At 45.8% G+C, this 21,133-nt stretch overlaps 1 protein-coding gene across 1 annotated transcript in view; it reads right to left on the bottom strand.

Moving 5' to 3' along the window:
• The window catches only part of SOCS6 (suppressor of cytokine signaling 6), a 25,765-nt gene extending 4,939 nt beyond the window's left edge, over positions 1–20,826 (bottom strand). Inside the window, exons 1-2 of the mRNA XM_025048126.1 lie at positions 20,692–20,826; positions 166–664 (exon numbers count right to left, since the gene is read on the bottom strand). Of these exons, the coding sequence (XP_024903894.1) occupies positions 166–537 (372 nt within the window). The 5' untranslated portion in view covers positions 538–664; positions 20,692–20,826. The remainder of the gene's footprint in view (positions 1–165; positions 665–20,691) is intronic.
• Positions 20,827–21,133: the final 307 nt, after the last annotated feature.

Genomic DNA, 21,133 nt, shown 5'->3' with positions numbered 1-21,133 from the left:
ACACGAGCGGCGCCGACGCCGAGGAGAAGGTGTCCTCGTCGGCCGCGCGCCCCGGCGGCGCGCCGCCCTTGCCCTTCGCCTTCTGCTTCGCCGACAGCCGTCTTTTCAAGGTGCCCATCAGGCTCTCGCTCTTTGATCTCGTTTTCCCCCCCTTCTCGTCGTCGCCGTTGATGTCGCAGGCGGCCATGTCCTTCCCGTAGCAACGAGCGGCGCCGACGCCGAGGAGAAGGTGTCCTCGTCGGCCGCGCGCCCCGGCGGCGCGCCGCCCTTGCCCTTCGCCTTCTGCTTCGCCGACAGCCGTCTTTTCAAGGTGCCCATCAGGCTCTCGCTCTTTGATCTCGTTTTCCCCCCCTTCTCGTCGTCGCCGTTGATGTCGCAGGCGGCCATGTCCTTCCCGTAGCAGCTACCAAACAAGGAACCGTCTTTGTCGAAACCGCCGGCTAGCGAGGGTGGCTGCACTACCATGAACTCCGCTTCTTCTTTGCTTTTATTCAAGTTGAAAGATTTCCGGAAGGTTTTCAGACTAATTTTCTTCATTATGACTGATTACCTAGTCCGAGGGGATCAATTTCTCTCTGAAACAGGGTCGTCAAACATCTGGAGAGGCTGCGTGTAATGCTGCATCTATGTGTTCCCAGCTTCATTGACCCTTTGGAGCCATTTTCTAAAAAAAAATAAAATACGTTCTTTTTTAAAAAGAGCACATTACAGAGCTTCCACAAGTTTTATTTTACTCGACATTAATCCCTTAGCGTCTGGACAAGGGACTCCGAGTCCATCCCTAAGAAGGTCCGTTGAGACAAGGAATTTTTCCAGTTCATCCGGATCGCTGCCTACTGTGTAATCAGCAGGTGACAACTATCTGACAATCCTAAAGAACAAGCCCTAACCTTCCTCTCTTCTGTTTGCACCTGGCTTGAGGTTTGCTCTTTAATTAAGGGTCGGAGTCTGTGCCTCCCCTGACGCTCACCTCCAGCTCTAACTCACGGCCCTGACGCTCACCTCCAGCTCTAACTCACGGCCCTGACGCTCACCTCCAGCTCTAACTCACGGCCCTGATGCTCACCTCCAGCTCTCACTGGCGCAGGGCCCGGCCAGCAGTGTGAGTCACCCAACGGCAGAAACTCAAAGGTGACACCGCGCTGAACTGAGAGAACAAGTCTGGCCAATTCCTCAACCTGTACATGTTTTTAGAAATGTAAACATCTGTAAGAATGAATAAAAGCCATTCCATAATCTGTGATAAGTTACTGAAAAAGCCTAGCAATGTCCCTGTATCCTCACGAGTTCCCTGAGGACAGAGCCCGGGATCCTTCACACCTCCAGTACCGCCCACGGGAGAGATGCCCCACTGTGACTCGGGGCACAGGCCACGGTCCCCTGAGGACTCCCTCAACAACCAGGTGTGTCTGGTGGAGACCTACCTGGAAGATTATGAAGCCTACTTCCAGAATTATTACACCTTCCTCTTCCTTTTTTTTTTTCTTTCTTTCTGCAATTTCTCATGGCAAATTTTTACTTCTGTATCCAGAAGTATAACTTCTGAACTACTTTTGTACACTGTTCCATCACTGAAAAGATAAGATTTCAATTCTGGAAAAGACTTTCTGAAAGTCATTTCAGAGGAAAAATTTTGGCCTCATGGTCATATTAATTGATCATAGGAATAACTGCTTTGCAAAAACATTCTGAACTATGCATATTATATTTCCTCTGCGGCCATGTTCTGCAGTTTGTGTACCCACCGAAGTATAAAGTCATAACAAGATGATGTGCTTCAACCAGAACAAACGCTAATAAAACTAAGAGCAAGATCCCATCCCCCGGCATCAGTTCAGCAACACTGTTTCTTTGGCAAAAGAGGACAGCTCCAGCCCTGACGGCGTTTGTCGATCCACTACGCATTTACTAAGCCCCTATTACATACCCAGCACTGTGTGGTGACATGCAGATTAATAAAGCGTTTATGGCCTCATAATCCAGTAGGAGAGATCTATGAATGGATGTAATACAAACTCATTAGTAACATAGCCATAACACACAGCAGGGGATGAAAGGAGGTATTTTACAAATGTTTACTTTAGTTATAGATAGGATTTGCTTAATGTGTAGACAGAATCTACATGAAACCATTTATAGCCATGGTTCCCAACCTTCGCAGCACCAGGGACCAGAGCTCCTATGAGAAGCTAATGCACGAGGATCTGAGGCGCAGCGGAGGCGGTGATGCTGGCGCTGGGAGCAGATGCGAATACAGGCGAAGCTTCGCTCCCTCGCCCGCCGCTCACTTCCTGCTGTGCAGCTGGTTCCTGACAGGCCACGGCCCAGTACCGGTCCGCAGTCCAAGAATTGGGGACCCTTAATTTAAAGTAGAAACCACTCATACTGAACAACCTATCAGGGGATCAGCAATATCACCTCTATAAAGAAGCAATTTTTAAGTTTTACTGTCATGTACTATGTTTTTCGAGCAAGTTGTAAAAAATAAATATTTGGAGAGCCAGTTACTTTTAAACATTACTGTATATTAGACGAACTCATATCCAAGATAAGTACTATTATCTTCTACCCAAGCACATGATCTAATATTTAAGTTATTAACTAGATTATTCAACAAAAATACAGCCATCCAGAAACACGAAAGGGATAATATGACAATATCCAACAGCTGGCAAATCACTTCTTTTAAGCAGACAGTATAGGTTTTGTGCTCAGAGTAAGAGAGATCCCAATACCTGATCTCTTTTGACAAGAATAAGAAGCCAAGCACTGTGGTTGTGACAGGTACATCTGTAAATGTAAAACGGTAGTGTAATGGAATTTAGATATTTCGTTGATATAATTAGGATGAATTATTGCCATTAAAAAGCAGTTTATATAAAATGTAAGCAAAGTAAAATAATCTGTTCACTTGGAAATAACAATATATGTAAAATTATGTTGAAATTTTAAAAAGTCAACAAGAAAAACTCAATAGAAATAAACAGTAGGAGACAAGGAAATAGTAAGTAAAAATGAACAAGCAGCTTTCCGGTAAAAATCTGCGTTTCGCATCTGCCGGTGCGAGCCCGACCCACGGCCCGCGGTGAGCAAGCCCCAGATCCTGACCTAGACCCTGGCGGTCGCGACAGACTGCCCGACACACTCCACAGCTCCCACGTGGCTTGTCCTGAGGCTGTCGGCCAGGGACTCACCAAAACCCACTGCGCTGTACCGCTTGAGTGTGTCACAGTGACGTAGAACTGACTGCATCCTCCTTATGCCTCATCTCCCCGACCAGACTGTCGTACTTAAAATATCTCACTCATTTTTATATTCCTAACCAGGAACTACCATTAGATAATACATAGTGCTTCAATTCTTTGAAACCAAATATTCCTTGACTATGAAATAAATGTATGGATAGGAAAAGCCACACTGAACAAAACTAAATCTCCTAATGAAAATGAAGCAATCTATCTCCTATAAAAATCAAAAGTCATTACAAATGATCAAGGATTGACATTCCATCTAAAACGGCCACATGAAAAACACATGCTTATCAGGTAACAAGCTCGACCACACACAGCAGTGACCACCCTGCTTGCACACGGTGTGTTGAGGCAGGCAGACTACCAATGAAATCCTACCAAATAAGTACTAGTAAAGAGAAGGAAGTAAATATATTACATAATTTCCCACAAAAAAATATGGAGTACCATGTAGTTGTATAAGTACGTCTAAAAATAAAAACGCTCTCTGATCCTCAAAGCTGAAGATGGATGAAAGGCAGAGTAGCCGCGGCCCCACCTCTAACTGGAGTGCGCTGTCCTCGGGAACCCAAAGAAACGGGGGCTACGCTAAGGACCCGGCCGTTGCAGCAAATGCTAGACTGTCCTTTCTGCTCGCAGGCCATTTCTCATAGAGCCCTCTCTCCACCCCTTTCCCGCTACGTTTGTAAAATAGTTTACCAGATCCAAGAGGAGTTAAGATGTTTGATGGAAAACTAAGATAAGAAATTGCAAGCTCCAAGACAGGCCAAAGAAATGACAGGAAAATGCTGGGCAGAGCCGGTCTGGGACAGAATTCTCGAGCGGCAGACTCTGAACGCTCCCCGACCGCAGCTAGCCTGTGAATCGGGCTGCATTATAGGCAAAGGCACAGGGGAGGGATGCTGATCGGTAACTTTGCTTCCCAGGTGCGCCCTGGCCCGCTGAGTGGTACACAGGGTGTGGGTAACAGCCACGAGCAGGCCAGCCTTGGCCTCTGTGAAGCCCCTGAACCCACAGATGGAACATTTTGTCCACGTCTCTTCTCTATCCATCACCACCATCAGGCCCTCAAAGGAGTCTTCGCCCACGAAAAGGTCTGTCTTCAGAGAAACTTGGTAAGTGGGAAGAACACACCATGGTGGGAACGGGGCCAACAGCCGTCGCCGTCACTGCCTGCCACCTCCTTGGAGCGGTCCTCCGGGAAGTGCAGGCACAGAACAAGTCAGCCACAGAGGACCTGATCATTGGCAATCGTGACAGACATCACGGAGAAGGAAGTGATCAGAAAACACTGGGGTTCCTACTCTAGATTCCATGAGCACCCCCCACGGCCTCTCCCACAGCTGGACTGGCAAGGAGGAGGCAGCCGTGCGAAGGGAAGGTGGCGAGGGAAGCTTCCCGGATGGCAGGCAGGGCATGTGCAGAGCCCCGAGGTGGGAGCCTGCAGACGCCAAAGCCGAGAAGCCTGACGTGCCAAGGCCGGGGCAGGAAGGAGCGGGGCGCACGACGGCCAAGCTGCGGCCTCTGGGTCTGGTTCCCAGTGCAGGGAAGAATGCAAATGTTTAAGTATCAATATGGTCTCGTTTCCATACACACTTCCTAAGTCTGAGCCCACTCATCGTCCTCTTCAGTACACACATAAACCTACTGGAACGCAGAAACCCCGCAGGGGTCTCAAACTGCCTCATAAAAAAAGGACGAACGGTTTCTTAATAAACTGTAAGATGTCAAAACGATGTGTTGGAAACACTTGTAGCTCTAGAGTCTACCCACGTTACCCTAACTAGCCACGTGCCTCTTAAATTTTTCTAACAATGGTAGGGTTGACGGAGTTGAAGTTCAACACAGATGCAGTGGAGAGACTCAAACATGAGTTAACTGCGCATGAAAATTTTATTCATATCTTAGTTCCATTTACAAGTAATTCTCCATAATGCCTCAGTTTTTGGATAAAATTTTAGTGACACTAAAGTAACATTCGACATCAGTTAGAATTATTAATTGGTTGAAATGTGACACCTGGCAGGAGACAGCTGCAGCTGCGGACACTTCCTGGGGCCAGCAGTTACCGATATGCTAGCGATTACATCAGAAACGCGTGTGCATGTGTGTGTGGGGGGCGGGGGGTGCGCGGACGCAGATAACGCAGTAGGAATACGTACAAACCCATCTCAGGGCTGCATGCAAGACACATGTGGCTCACGCACACACGGCGAGCCCCGGATCCGGATCCATACTTAGGTGAGTTCTGAAAAGTCGGGACAGAAGATAAAGATCCGGAGCGCGACGTGGAAAGCAGCCTGGATGAGAAAATGCGGTGGCAGAGCCCGATCCCCCCACACACGCGTGGTCCTCCTCAAACCCAGCCGCCAAACTTCAAGAGTAGAACTCGAGACAGCTGTCCATCTCGCTCAGGAGGAAAGTCTTCGCGGTGGCTCTAAGGCCTGCACGGTGAGTGTCCCACCCTTACAACGCTGTCCCCTGCCCTCTCCACGGCCCCTTGATGCCCTGAGGATACTTACCACAATATGTTGCCATTTAGGGCCGGGGTACTGGCAGCAAATATGACACGGCTAACCCCCTCCCGACCTTCAAGTCTACGCTCACCTGTCCCTTCCTCCATGACACCTTCCGTGCCCGTGTCACCTGAGCTGCAACACACGCCCTACCACCAGGCTGATTACTTTTTTCTCGCATACAGTACGACTTTATTTATTATGTTGTTTTTCTCCCCCTCTTTATATTAAAGGATTTAAGCTTTATGAAAGCAGGGACTTTAACTGTTTTACACACTGATGTCTCCCAAGAGCCTAGGAGCACAGCAAGGACGCAGGAGGCACCAGCAACTGTGAGTGAACAGAACTTGACGTACGATCCCAACCAGGTCCAGTGATGAGAGGCCCTGCCCACCTCCAGCTCCCTGACTCCACGCCCCACAGGATAATTTATCACTATTTAGGATAAAGGGACAAAATGCCCTAACACGGCCCATGAGGTCTGACGTGGTCTGCTAATTCGCTTCTTGGGGACGTCTGCCCCATCCGCTGAAAGCATTTGTATTCGCCATATTCTCTCTCAATGCTACACTTTTTAACATACTGGCCCTTGGATTTACAATGTGTTTTTACAGTCTTCTCTTTGATTAATTTGTTCAAACCTCAGCTCATCTGTCGGTTCCTCAACAGCCACGCCCTGCTCTTCCAGACCAGGTGGACCCCCAACCACAGGCTCTCAGAAGCCTGCACGGCCACCTGCCTGGGGTACGCACCTGCTATGTGAGCTTGGCCCTGCCTGCCCACCATCCCTGCAGACTGTAATCCACATGAGAGCAGGGACGGTGTCAGCTGTTTCCTCAACACTGTCTCCCCAACACCTGCTCACACCTGAACTGGAGAACACTGCTCCACGACAGGCCACTTAGCTGCTCCGATGTGACAGGTCCTCACGTGTAGGTTAACCTCACTACACCTGGGGTTCACACGGTCCTGCTTCCCACTAGCACATCCATGTCAGAGAACACGAGAGACTGAGAACCGCAAGAAAGGTCCTTGGTAATTATCGACTTGATAATTATTCCTTGTCCAACTACCAATCCCTATGCAACTCAATACTAACATTAAATAAACAAAATTCAATTCCAGACATTAGAAACGATAGAAAGTTCTATTAGGCCATATGGTCTTTTATCTCTTCCCTTCATTTTCTAGGCAAAGATTACCCTGGAATTGTTAAGAGTATCTGTTTTTCTGTTTGCACTTCCAAAAATATATGCCATCTTTTTATAGGATTACCATCTGTCTCATCATGCCTAAGTGTTCTGAATTAGTTTTACTGCTTTTCTAATTGTAAAATTTTAAGTTTACACATAGACTTGAAAGCGTGTATAAAGAAAGGTTCAAGGGAAAAGGTTTTAGACGTGAATATGGTATTCGTCTGGGCAGAAGGTAACATCTTCAAGTAACTTCGCAATCTCTTTTTTACGGAATGACTGCATACAGTCATGGCTGTCACTGTGAGTACTAAAAAAAAAAATTAAAACACAACATCAAGCTACTTAATTTTCAGTGAATACAAGAACTTTATTACTGTCACATGCCGAGTGAGGAGACCGGGTCTCAGGGAGAATAAAGTCCGCCCCACGAAGTTCAAAAACTTGCCCACAGGGAACGGCAGATCCAGACCCTGAGCCTGGCTGTGGCCGGCGAAGTTCACAGCCTTCCCCTGTAGCAAGCAGCCCGCTGACCATTCGACTGCTGAGTCAGTGGCACCCAAACTTTCTGGACCCGGCACCCCTTTGTCCTCTAACAAATGATCGAAGACCACAAAAAGCTTTGTCCATGTGGGGTGTATCTACTGAAATTTATCCTATTAGAAATTAACATTGAGAAGATTTAAAAATATTTAATTAATTCATTTAAAAGTAACAGTATACTCATTACATGTTTATAATATTTTCATTGAAGATAAATATATTTTCTCAAACAATAAAAATTCAGTGAGAGTAGTGGCCGTGTTTTATACTACTGTGACACCTTTTTGTCCGACTTCAGAGAGCTGGACTCTCACGGCTGCATCTGCATTCAAATCTGTTCCAATATGTTGCTTCGACGTGTAAGAAAAAACCTGACTTCCTACAGATATCTGCCTGTAAACAGGAGGGGTGTTTTACGTAATAACCCTTTCACTTAAGTGTGGCTATTCCTGTGATACTATACTGAAAATCAACAAGTGACAGTTTCTTAGAAGTCAGCCACTCTGAGAAACCCGAGACCACACCAAGCATCGCACTCGACTACTTCAAACGCACTGGTCCAGCTGGCATTTCCAGGGAGACCTTTCGACATGCCCGATTCCGCAGCGTCACGTGCCACTCAGCTGACTACACAACACGGACGGCTCACACCCGTCGTACCACCGCTCATCCCGTCAGAAAAGTCTTTTTTAAGTACCAGGGAGCAGTTAAGCTAACACAGGTAGAGACAAGTGTTTCTCATTTTTGCTTGAAAGCTTGGACTTGTCCTTGGCATCAGTACTGTCAGTGAAGCGACAGGCTTTCTCTGATCTTTTTGACAAAATGACTTCTAAAAACCCAAGCCGAATAACCAGTTTGCCAGCCGTTCTTTCAGGGAAAAGCCGTGGTCCAGGAAGCGGCTATCTCAGCTGGCAACTCAAGCGAGGCCCAGGCTCCGGCTCGGGACACCTCCTGCCCCAGGGGGCAGCAGCAAGTGCTTTGTGCACACCTCGCTTTCACCATTGATTTTCAAAAGCTGTGTAGTCAGGGTCAGGATTTAACACAATGATTTCTACAGCTTCCTCAACGACGTTCTTAAATGTACCTGAAATTTTCTCTCGTACGAGTGCACGGAGGCAAAGAGCACGTGACTACCACGAGAACTTTATACTATGACAGTGGTGGGGCGGCATCGATTTAACCGTCGCAGCTTGTGCGCCCTCAGGGACAACAGCGACACGGTGAAAAAGGTACATAATGTTCGAGCATTCTTATGAAAGGGGACCCACAGAGCACACCTGAGGAACCACCTTAACTAACCTCTGAAGACAGTTTAACAGAACAAAGAGAAAGACTTTTACCGTAGGAAAAGCATCCGCATGAAAAGGCAGCAAGAGAAGGAAAGCGGCTGCACAGCGCCCTCCACAGGCAAGGTCGCACCGGCGACTTCCCAGCCACTTCGCGAGCAGCCAAGGCGCACGCCCTTCCACGCCAGGCCCTGGGCTCTTCCTCGCTGTCCCTGACCCTGTCAGTGCCACATGAAGAACAGATACCAAAGCCTTTCCAGAAAGGGAGGAGCAGGAAGGAACAGACCATGTAACAAAAAGGCAAATAAAGGCAATGGCCAACATAACATGAACTACGATAGAATTTAGGTTCCAATGTTTGTTATACCCATAAATATGAATGGGATAAACTCAACTTATATTAGAAAAAAAAGATTTTCAGATCTGGTTAAAAAAAAAAAAAATCCAGTCATGTTACATGGAAAGGACACACTAAAACCATTTTATCAGAAAGTTCCAAAATACCATACAATCTCTATTAGCTACCTTCTTTGGCATGCCTGTGATTTCTGTAATTTACCAGTTGAAATACGTTCCGCTCTATCCCACCTGAGATGACAAACATCATCAGTCTTGGCCACCTGTTAATCCTCAGCACCTAAAATGGTTCCTGGGCATGGCTGATGCTCATCCACACTTTTCTGAATTTAAATTCACTGCATGATTTAAATGTGTAAACAAATAAGTATATATTTTTAAAGTTCTTTCTATAAATACTTAATCAATTTGTAAACACCAAATAAATGCAATTGGCTAAAAAAATTTTCTGTGGCATTCGGTGTGGCAAAAGTTGTTCTAAAAAACTAGGAAGACAATACCCCCCAAAACAAAAACAAAAACAAAAACAAAAACAAAAAACAAAAAACAAAATCTAGGCCTTTGTTTAAGATATTGCTTGGCAAATGTAATTAACTTCTAACTGTGCTTGAAAGAAGTGCCAAACTAGAAATCATCACGGTGGGGGAAAACTCCACAAGGTAAGGGGCACCCAGGATCACCAGCGTGGCTGTTTACTGTGAACTTGCTAATATAATTTACTACAGATCAAAAAAGCAAAATCATATGCTCATAGCTATAAACCACAAAAAAAACCTGAAAAAAATTTAAAGATCAATTCTTGAACCACCCCCCAAAAAAGTAAAACAGAAATAGATGGACACTTAATACATCATATATATATAACAAAATTTAGAGCCATGACTAATGAAGAAATGATGAAAGCACACTATTAATTAACATTATTTTCAACATATTAGCCAATTAATTAGACACGAGTAAGAAATATGTGTAAATATTGCAAAGACCAAACTGTCAGGCAGCTAAACTACTAGGGGAAAAAAAAAAGAATGTGGTCAAGTAACTGATTACAAAATTTATAGGTAAAACTCACTACTAACTGTATTTTTAAAAAGCTGGTAAAAATATAACAAAAGACATTTATAATAGTTTTTAAAAAGACTGAATTAATTTAAAAATATTCAAAACTACATGAAAAACTTTAAAACTCCTAAGAGGATCATCATCGTTTTTTATATATAATACATGTATGTAAATTCAAAACAAGATAGTATCTTTCACACATATATATAGACACACATAAAAAAATTCGATGACCCCTGTCAAAATATAAACTCAAGATCCCAAGAAAACATCAACAGTGTTTTTGCAAGAAACCTGACAAAATGATATGGAAACTGACTCTGACATATAAACAGTGAAAAAAATAAGGAAACCTCTCAAGGACAAATGCGGGAGGAGCTGCACAGGACGTGGCTTAAACCCGGAGGGCACGGCCCAGGGAGCCACCACGCGGGCCAGGGCACACGGAGAGCACGCGGCTCAGAGGACACGGTGCTGGAAGACGGGCTGTGCGGGAAATGACAGCGGGCAGGCTGGATAACCATTCGGGAGTGGTTCAGAAGGCAAGGTGTTCACTTTATTTCTTACATTAAAGTTCGAGAGGACTGACTACGCAAACATTAAAAAAAATAAAAGCTGGAAAAATATTTTTAAAAATCTCGTAATGCAGAAACCTTTCCTATGCATAACATAAAACCTGGATTCCATAAAAGGAAAAGATCGGTAAGTCTAACAATACAAAATTCATAAATTTCTAGATAGCCGAAAAATGGCATAAAGCCAAAATAAACTGAAGAAAAACTGCAGATATATATGACGAAAGATTAATTTCTGTAGCACAGACCATGTTCTTAGAGATCAGTAAGAGAAAAGCACACACTCCTAACAGCAAATGGGCAAAACATATGAATGAACAGTTCACACAGAAAGAAAGATGGAAGGAAAAAGACAAGAGAACAAGCAAGAGAAATCAAGCACACGAGAGGGAGGAGACTAATTCAAACGGCCAATCGAACCCCAACAGGTCCTCAGTCCATTAACGACAAAGAGACCGATGGGACTTGGGGTGACCGCAACCGTTCTGAATCCTGAGTGCGGTCGGTGGTGGGTACGGGACTGATGCTCTCGCATAAAACCAACAGACAGACGGCACACGATAAAGGGGGAGTTTCACCAAACTAAACTGTGTCTCGACTTTAAAAATCCACCGAAAAGGAAATTCAAAACAAGATGTTACCTTCCACCTATGAGTCTGAGAAGTTAAGTCAGTAACAGTGCTGGCAAGGGTGTGAGAAATCGGAACAATCTGTGGAGGATTATCTGAAAATACTTATCAAAATTTTAAATTCACATATGCTTTAAGCAATAATTATGCTATTAGGAACTTGTCTTTTGGATATATGCTCATGCCAAAAACAAGGACATATGGAAAATGATGTTCATAAAGCATTGATTAAAAAAAAGGAGGCTAATATTACTGGATCATTTATCTAGTACTGTCCTACTATTGGTAAAAATAGACCACATATTGGCTAAACTGTGTCTGCGCTGGGCCTTAGTTTAAGCCATCTGAATACAATGCATCTCATTTACTGCTCACAACGCTGTAAATTTGGACCCACGCACGAAGATGACACCGTGGGAGCCTCACCTGGACCAGAATGCAGTTCTCGGGTGTCCCAGGTCCACCGTGTAACACTGTGTGATCTCAGAACAGCATCGATGGCTCAAGGCAGCTGTGAGTTTAAATGGGTTAATATATGTGAAGTCCTGTAAGAACGTCTAGCACGTGACTAGGTTGTACAGGTGCTTGCAGTGAACAGCAGTAGGAAAATTCCCATTGTATAGATGGGGAGGCTGAGGCAGAGATGAGGGGTCTTGCCTAAAATCGCACAACTGATTCTACAGAATGAGCCCACTTAATGGCTACACAAGCCTTTCACCACATAATTCATTTTGGTAAAAATGTGGAATTAACCTAAATATCAGGAAACAACAATAATACACATCAAAAAACAATGGACTAGTAAGCTATAACCCATCCATACAATGAAATACTATGCAGATAAAGAAAGAGGTCCAAGATACATTGCTGGAAAAAGGCAAGCTACAAAACAAAATGCAAATACGATCCCATTTGTGCATATATTTATATGCCTAAATATGTATAGGAAATGTCTCGAAGAATATCCAAGTATGGGTGATCACACCTCCAGTGAATAGGCGAAGGGACAGGAGGCTCGGGAGACACAGTTTCTATGTTAGGTCCTTCCGGAAACACGAGCGGGTTTTCCATTACTACAAAACCACCACCGACGACGGAATTCACGCAGTCCAGGTAAAAGAATGTGTGTGTGTCAGCCACCTGGATCACGAAGAGCAGCACTCTGATGCCCTCAGGGTCAAGGTCTCAACAGCTGTCCTAGATCCTTCTCCCCAAGCCTTCCCAGCTGTTCCCGGCTCTCCCCAGCTTCTGATCTCACGACGCAAAGTCTCCCCTTCAAACCTCGCCTCGCTCCACGCACCTCACACTCTACACTTCAGGCTTTTGCGTCCCTCTTCCCAATTCGGCCTCTCCTGGTGGCCCTGTCCCCTATGGACACCAGGCATGAACACTTTATCCAGCCAAACACCTGACATCCAACAACCCAGGCACCAAATTCACCCCATACAGCAACTGGTTCCCATCACCCACTGCGATTCTACAAATTTCCCTAACTTAAGCCCACCTATTTGCTTCCCGCTCTTGTCCCATTTTATCACTCCAGGTCACATCTTTGTCTTGGCACGTCCCTGGAAAGTACCAGGAGACAGCTGCAAGCCACAGTCAAAATACAGGGATGGAAGAAAAAGTTCTTATACCCTCCAGGACCTTAGATTCTAGTAGGGAACACAAGTAAGCGAACATCTGCAGGAGACTACAGGAAGGGCTGCACAATAAACGTGCTCAGGACGCCATCATCGCTCAGGGGAGAGACGCCTAACTCACAGGAGAGGGCCCCCGTCGCCACTGCCACCAACACCACGCAACCACCGCCCGTTCAGACGTCAGCTCGTACACACTAAGAAATGAACACTGACCTCCTTGAATCCTCCCGAGAATTCCATCTGGAATGTACTATTTTTATCTTCGTTTTAAAGGCGAGCCAACGAAACCTCATAAAGTCCAAAGTCACAAAGGAAGCTGCCAAGTAGTGGACACAAGTGGTGACCCCCTGGCACAGGACCCAGAAAGTGCCAGCTTTACGTGGCTGTGTTCAGGCCACGTGGGGCCTGGGGGTCAGAGCCTGGTGCTGCAGGGCCCGGATTCCAAAAGCGCCCGGCCCGAGACAGTCACAGCCTCCGTCCCCTAGTGACCTTCGGCATCCGGGCCTCGGTTTCTTCATCTGATAATGAGAATAAGAAAAGTGTGTCCCAAGGGGGATTCTCCCTGGCATCCAGGAAGGAGGAGGCTGATAAACCCTCTCTGCAGAACGCAGCTGCAGAGCCAGGCCACGCTGTCCAGAGCAACCGATTCAGCACTCAGGAGACGAACAGCGTCAACTGGGAAACTGATTCCTGAAAACGCTGAACTTGGGGACTTCATTAAAATTCCAAACTTTTGTGCTCAAAACGCATCATTAAGAGAAAGACCAGCCACAGACAGGACGTATTTGCATATCCTATATCTGATACAGGATTTGTACCCAGAATGTATATATAAAGCACTCTTACAACTGAATAATAAGACAAATAACCCGATTTTTAAAATGGGCACAAGACTTGAATAGACCTTTTACCAAAGACATACGAATGATTAAGCACATGAAGAGGCGCGTAATAGCACTGGGAAAATGCACATGAAAAGCACAATGAGCTACCACACTCACACCCCCTAGAGTGAGAAGGCCCGGTGTAAGAATGTACAAAACTGGACCCCTCGCACACTGCTGGTGGGAATGCAAAATTGGCGGACTCTTAACCATTTTTCCTCTTACTCTGGGAAAATGATGTAAATGCACGGCCAAATATGTAGCACAAAAAGATGGATGATATGCTGAGCGCATTCCAGACCTCTAAAAATCTCTCAGCGTCGTCAGTTCAGCCAGGTCACCTGGCCTCTTCTTTTCTGGAGCTGCGACATACTCGTGTCCTGACTTCTATTCTTTCTGTGGTTCCCTGAGGAACAGAAGTTTCTCACTTTACTTTAGTCGAATCTGTCGGTCTTCCTTTACTGTTTGCCTCTTCTACTGTCTTAAGAAACCCTGACACTTGAAAGTATATACTCTCCTATGCTTCCTATAAAAACACGGGTGGTTTTATGAGAACAGAGTCTGTGAGCTTGTTCGTTCTTAGGGCACTTTTTTTAAAGGGAATGGCTGAGTAAATCCATCAGGTTAAAGCAAAATGCAAGACCTTTCCTTGGCTTTTAGTTAAACCATGACGGTGCGGCAAAAATATAAATCAGTAGATAAGAATGTTATTTTTGTTGTTTTATTAGAACGTAGACAGCCTCCTTCTCCTCACTCGAGCCAGAATAACTTTTTGCAAATCTGACATTTGTTTGGTGCATATAGTCAGGCGCCAGCCTGAAATATTTAGTCTAAAAGATAAGACTAGGACCCCACCAACTTTCCAGTGTTCCTTGTTCTCTCCTCGCGCAGCGTACTTGCCACAATTAATCACGCTCTGCCCCAAGCACAGGCCTTAATCCCCTCCCCTCAGCAAAAACCGAGGACACTGGTTCAACCCAACCCGCCCTACGCCAGGTCTAGGCCCTTTCCGGGGAGAGTGTGGCTGCAGAAACGCACGCGCACTCTGACTGGCCTCATGTCAGTCGTGATCACGAACTTCAGGCGGGAAGGTTCATGCCGCCTGGAGATCAAGTGCCATTTCCCTGGCCCACTCACTCTCGCTCTCCTTGCTGCCCATTCCACACCTTTCCTCACACCTAAAACACTTAATCCTCCCTCTTCAGTCTCAGCTGACGGCCCAGCTTCCTCGTTCCCCGAGAAAATTAAAAGCAGCACAAGAAACCTTCACACTGCACCATGGCGACCCCATCTGCCTCCTCCGTCACCACGCAGAGCCACGCGCCTGCTGAAGGGCGCCCTCCACGCGTGCCCTCCGCCCTGCTCACCCGCCGACAATTTCCCACGCGGGAGCGCTCTTCGAAAGGCCGCTGCTCACAGGCACGGGCGAGCCGACCGTGACCCGCCTTCCCAGCAGCGATGGGAGGGAGGAGGCTCCACCCGGAATCCCCTCGCGCTGCAGCCACACCCGGGAGAAGCGCGCGTGCTCCAGGCCAGTGAGTCCCTCTCTCCCAGTTTCCTCCTAAACCCACACGGGAGACCACCTCCTCCTCCTCCTCCTCCTCTTCCTCCTCCTCCACCGCCACGCTAAGCGCTCGTCAACGTCACTAATGCCGTCCACCCTGCAAGTCCAGCACCCGTCCTCCGCCCTCACCTTAGGTGCCGTCAGCAGCGTCCGCCACAGCTGACCCCTCCGCACTGGACTTGGGTCACTGCTCTGTCCACCCATGCCCCTTAGCGACTTCACTCGTTCTCAAGCTTTCAATCACACTGATGCACCACCCGCCCCCAAATTTCTGTCTCTATTTAGCCTCAAGACAGTCCCTTCTTGACACTGCCACGCACTGTCTTACGGACAAGAGGCCTGACATGTTCAAGACGAGCCCGGGGGCCTCTCCTGCCCCTCCTCCACCTGCCGTCCTTCCCACTTTCGTCGGGGCTGCTCCGTCCTTCCACCGCTCAGAGCAGAGCCTCCGGAGTCTTCCGTGGCCCCCTCACTCCACATCCAGGGTGTCACCAAGTCCCCATCTCAGCTACCTTCACAACGCCTGCGGAATCCGGGTCCTCTGTCCCCCGCTCGGGGGTCTCAGGTCTTAGGGCAGTAGCAAGCAGCGCCTCAGGCCAACCCGTCAGCCTGCACGTGGGGCAAGCCCGCCATTCTCGACGAGTGAAGCACGGTGACTGTGACAGACTCGCTCTGACCTCTTTTAAGGCCTCTAGATCTTTCCACAGTAAGTTTTATGTTAAAAAGCAATACGAATACTTGCATGGCTACAAAGATGGATGAAGAACTTAAAGATAACCAAGTTAAGAAAAATGAATGTAAAGCTGTCACGTGATTTAAAATTTAATAAATTTTAAGAATGAATGTATAATTACAGGAAAAGCTCTAATAAATTTTGAAGTGATTCACTCCCATTTCGTAGGCCACTGACACAGGACGACAGGGTGGCGAGAAGTTTGCTGTGTGACACGGACTGAAAGCTCTCCAGCTGCTTTTCCCATACAAAAAGCAGCTGATCTCTAAAACACACCCAGCTCTGCAAGTATCGGATTCAATGAGAATAAAAACATGCAGACAGAAATTTAACCTCCATACAGAGAACTTCTACATGAGCATTTCTAAGCATCGTTTCCTATAATTGTGTTTAACACGTTCTTATTAAATTGATTATAAAATAGTCATAAATTCAACCAGGTAAAAGGTTAATGGGGCCGGTTTATAAGAATTAGTGAAATAAACTCACTCCTCTTTAATTTTCTGATTCAGATTTTAACATGTCGGATTTAAAAAGCAGTATCACTTTCTTTATATATGCATAATACATTTTTGACGTATAGAGTTTTACCTTTCTAGCCACTTGCCAGTTTTTTAGCTAAAAACATTACGGCACATTCCCTAAACAATCTGACCACTTTCACTGCCTATGAGAAAGAATGACCTCACTGTTCAAACTACCTAGTAGGTAGAAGATACTTCGGGAATTGCTGACGAACACTGACAATTACGTAGGCCCGAAGACCTGGCTGCTGTTCTGTCTCCTTTCCGCGGGGGCGGGGGATTGCCGCAGCAAACAGCACAGTGATGCTTCTCTGCTTTTTGTTCTTCAATGTTTTCATCTCTTGATACACATAATCCCTTAAATATTGAACTACTGAGGCAAAATGTTTTAACTTCGACAGGCAACATACACATAGAAACAATTGAAAAGTGACACAATTTCTTTGAATGCTCTCAGCCTTCAGATCTTAACACAAAGCTCTAATTTAAAAAGCAATTTGTCAGTTATTCAAATGCTTTTGCATAGAACGTGTAAGAGTTTTTCTGTCAGTTTGAGTTAAAGAACATGAGCTTTCAGTTAAAATTACCTTTCCTCAATTTCTATAATAAGTACACTGAAATTAAGAATAACGGGTTTGGGATACAAAAAGCAATCCACATAAGATTTACTAAGTATGTATTAAGAGCAAACATAAATCTCACTCACTGATCTTCAGACGTAAAGGGGATCCTGGAGAGCAATAATTATTCAAATTAGTAACACAATCCTACCAAGCAAGCGATATAAAAATCCTACAAAATGGAAAGCGCTACACGCATTGTAAAATAACTGTCACAAGTAATCACTTATTTTGGTTGCCAAACACAAGACCTCCTGATGTTTTTAATATGATCCAACTTAAAATATTTTGTTACCCACCACAGATCAGCAGGCCTTTTATAATTAAGTTACACAGAGCTTAGTGACAGGTATACCTTCATGACACACTAATGGAAAACCTTTACTTAGAGAAAAATTAGATGTGGGTTTCCCCAAAGTAAAAGGCTTTACTAGTCAGTGATGCTGGCAAAACAAACAAGAATTATTAAAAAGAACAAAAAACTTTGGATGAGCCTCTTATAAAACATGTATTTATCTCCACTATCCGAAATAATAACAATAATAATAATAATAAACCCACGAGGACAATAAAAACTGGAAAGCAAATGACAAGAGGTGACGACAGTGTTAACTGGCTTAGACAAACTGGAGAAAGCTAAGCCTATTGTAAGGGAAGGCAACAAAAAAGAAGCCTAAGAAAAGGTATCACAAATCTGAAATAAGAGTCATATGCTACTTATTTTAAAAGTGGGGAGAGAACAGTTAGGAAACAAAAACTCCTACAGCCAAAATGAAAAATTCAAAGAAAGAAACACTGAGAAAATTTCCCCAAAGAAAAAGAACCAAAAAAAAAGGGAAGTTGACTTTAAAAAAATCGATAAGCGCTCTTCCCGTAAGTGGCCTGAGGTGACCTCTGAAAATGGTTCGCTATCCATTTGACCCAGAAACCCCCACAAAATCATGCAAATCAAGAGGTTCGAATCTTTGTGTTCACTCTAAGACAATCGTGAAACTGTCCAGGCCGGCAAGGGCATGCATATCCAAAATGTCACCGAGTATCTGAAGGATGTCACTTTAACGATGTGTGCCGTTCCGTCGCCACAGGGGTGGCGTTGGCGGGTACGTCCAGGCGGAGCGTGTGGCTGGATGCAGGGTCGGTGGCCTAAAAAGTGCTGAATTTTGCTGCACGTGCTTAAAAATGCAGAGGGTGAAGCTGAACTTAGGGTTTAGATGCGGACTCTCTGGTCACTGAGCACCCCCAGGTGGACAAATTCCCCAAGATGCGACACCGAACTTACAGAGCTCGTGGCTCCGTAACCCAGACACGCGTTCTCCGTGCTACACAGCGATGACCCGCACTGGAACGGAGCAGGCTGCGCCCCAACCGGAAGCGGAGGCGGCACGGAAGAAAAGACATCCCAGACGCTCACGGCCCGGGAGTAAAGCTGGCACCAAATAAATGATAAAAGTTTAAAAAACTGTTCTGAATAGAAAACCTAAAAAACAGTGAATCGATAAATCAATTCGAGAGGTCCAACATCCAACAAAGAGCTTCAGCCAGGAAAAGAAAAATATGGAGGGGAAGAAATGATGCAAGAAATTTTTAAAATTTCCTCAAAACTGAACAACACAAGTTTACAGACTGTAAGGATTCATGAGATGCTCAAGAGAAAAACATAATACTCGGCACGTGACAGTAAAATTTTAGGATTTGGGAGATAATACAGAAGTGCTATCAAGCTTCTAGAAAGCGGAAGAAATGATATACGGACGACGAGACAGAAATGGCGAGTGAGTGAGTGGCAGCGCGGGAAGCCGGTGGAGCAATGCCTTCGAAACTCCAACGGAAAATGAACTTCGGTGTGGCACGCGTCTATCATCAACGACGTCTCGTGTGCGCCTGTATTTCTTGGCATTTCTGCAGGGGCATACGACTGGTTCTAGCCAATGGACTGAGAGCAAAAGTCACATGTCACTTCAGTGCCAAATATTTAAGTGCCAGCCAGTGGCCTGTCCGCCGTCTTTGCGTCTGCTGGGGTGACCCGGAAGCGGGGGGTGTCGTGATGGGAAAACTGCAGGGGAAAGCGGACTGGCTCCGAAGGAAGAGGCCACGGCGGACCCCGTGAAAGTGAGAGAGAACCCTCTGCTCGTGTGGGGATTTCAGTTACTCCGCCACCCTCCCCTGACCAAGGCGTAACCCAGACCCCTACACACGGCCAGACCGCCCAGCAAAGACTTAGAATACAGGTGTTTTCTGGCCTGCAAGGTCTCGAGCACGCACGCACACACACACACACGCGTGCGCACGCACGCACACACATACCGCCCCCCGCCTGTCCAGGAAGCTACTAGGAGTGTGAGCTCCATCAGATCAAAGCAAACTGAGACACAGAGAAAGAGGAGACAAGAATCCCTAGGCTGACGCCCCAGCTCCTGCTGCCTGGCCTGGTCTCAGGTAATGTCTCTGCCACCTACAGCTCTTCCCAATCGAACGCAGGTCACCCCGCGAGCCAGCTCAACTCTGACACTCTCCATGAAGACACCAACCCAAATTTCCTAGTTCCTGGGAGTAACACGACTCCATTCTGAAATCTGTCACAGGGCCTGTGGCTTTGGGCAGGTGATGTCACCACCCTCAGTCTCAATCTCTTCCTCATCTGTGGGACAATGGAGCTAGTCAATAACTAGAAGGTTCCTTCTAACTCTACAATGCAGTAATTGTAATTCTGCAAATGTACAAAATCACCAAAATCCTAATACATGACTATGTTTGGTACAGGCTTACCTATTCTGACAATCTGTGATATTTAGTAATAATGCTATTCCCTGTGTCTGTGTTCACTTTCAAAGCAATGTTAATAGACAAAAATGACTGTCAAAGGGAAATTATTTCCTTTAAAACCAAAATGAAACTTTAATAACAAAAACCTTATTATAAACATCGAAATAAATTTCACAAAAGGAAAATCATACAAAGTAACACGTCTGCCAGTAAGAATGCATCTTGCTTTAAAAGTGTATTGATCCTGTTGCTTCAACCATCCAGCCTGCTACCGGTGTGGCCCGAAGCTGGCCGTAAGTACCAGCTGTAAGCGACCCCAAATATCGGGCTTCCTAGAGCGCTCCATGAATACATCTTCTCTGAACAGTTCTGAAGAATAACATCACACTCTTAAAATTGTGTTTGGCAAAAATCTTATCTAATAGGAGCCATATATTCCTCTGCCTTCTGAAAAAGCATTTTAAACACAACTGTGTATATTAAATACAATCTCAAACAGCCACTAAACTGCTGTATACAGAGACGCCTCTTTAGATAACCAAATTTACCTGCTGGGAAACTTCAGGATGGCGTAGTGGCACCTTCAGGGTTGGTGATGCTCAGGTAACTGCTGTCTCCCCGGCCTTTAGAGGTCCGAAGTGTCTTCATTCTTTCTTCCTCTCTTTCTTCTCTACTCAACAGTCTTCTCCCAGGGACAATGGGACAGCCACCGCTCCCCAAACATAGTCTCCCAGTGTGAGGCCCTTTTAATAATTTTAAGAAAAAATGTCAGTGTGATAGCTGTTGAGAGTGGTAAAAGAATATTAAAATAGCGTGAAGGCAGGAGCATGGGCCTCGCAGACGCCGGATGTGCTACCTTTTCTGGTCTAGACCTCCCGGCAGTGGCCACAATGACCCAGAGCCGAGCAATCCAGCAGCTCACAGCGTGACCACGTGCGGTCCTCACTCCAGCGGCGGGCACTGTGAATACTTCTGCAGACTGCCATTCTC

The sequence above is a fragment of the Pteropus alecto genome, unplaced genomic scaffold, assembly GCF_000325575.1.
Source record: "Pteropus alecto unplaced genomic scaffold, ASM32557v1 scaffold14, whole genome shotgun sequence".
NCBI lineage: Eukaryota > Metazoa > Chordata > Mammalia > Chiroptera > Pteropodidae > Pteropus > Pteropus alecto.
Note: the sequence above shows the minus strand (reverse complement) of the source record. Positions and strands in the feature narration are given on the sequence as shown.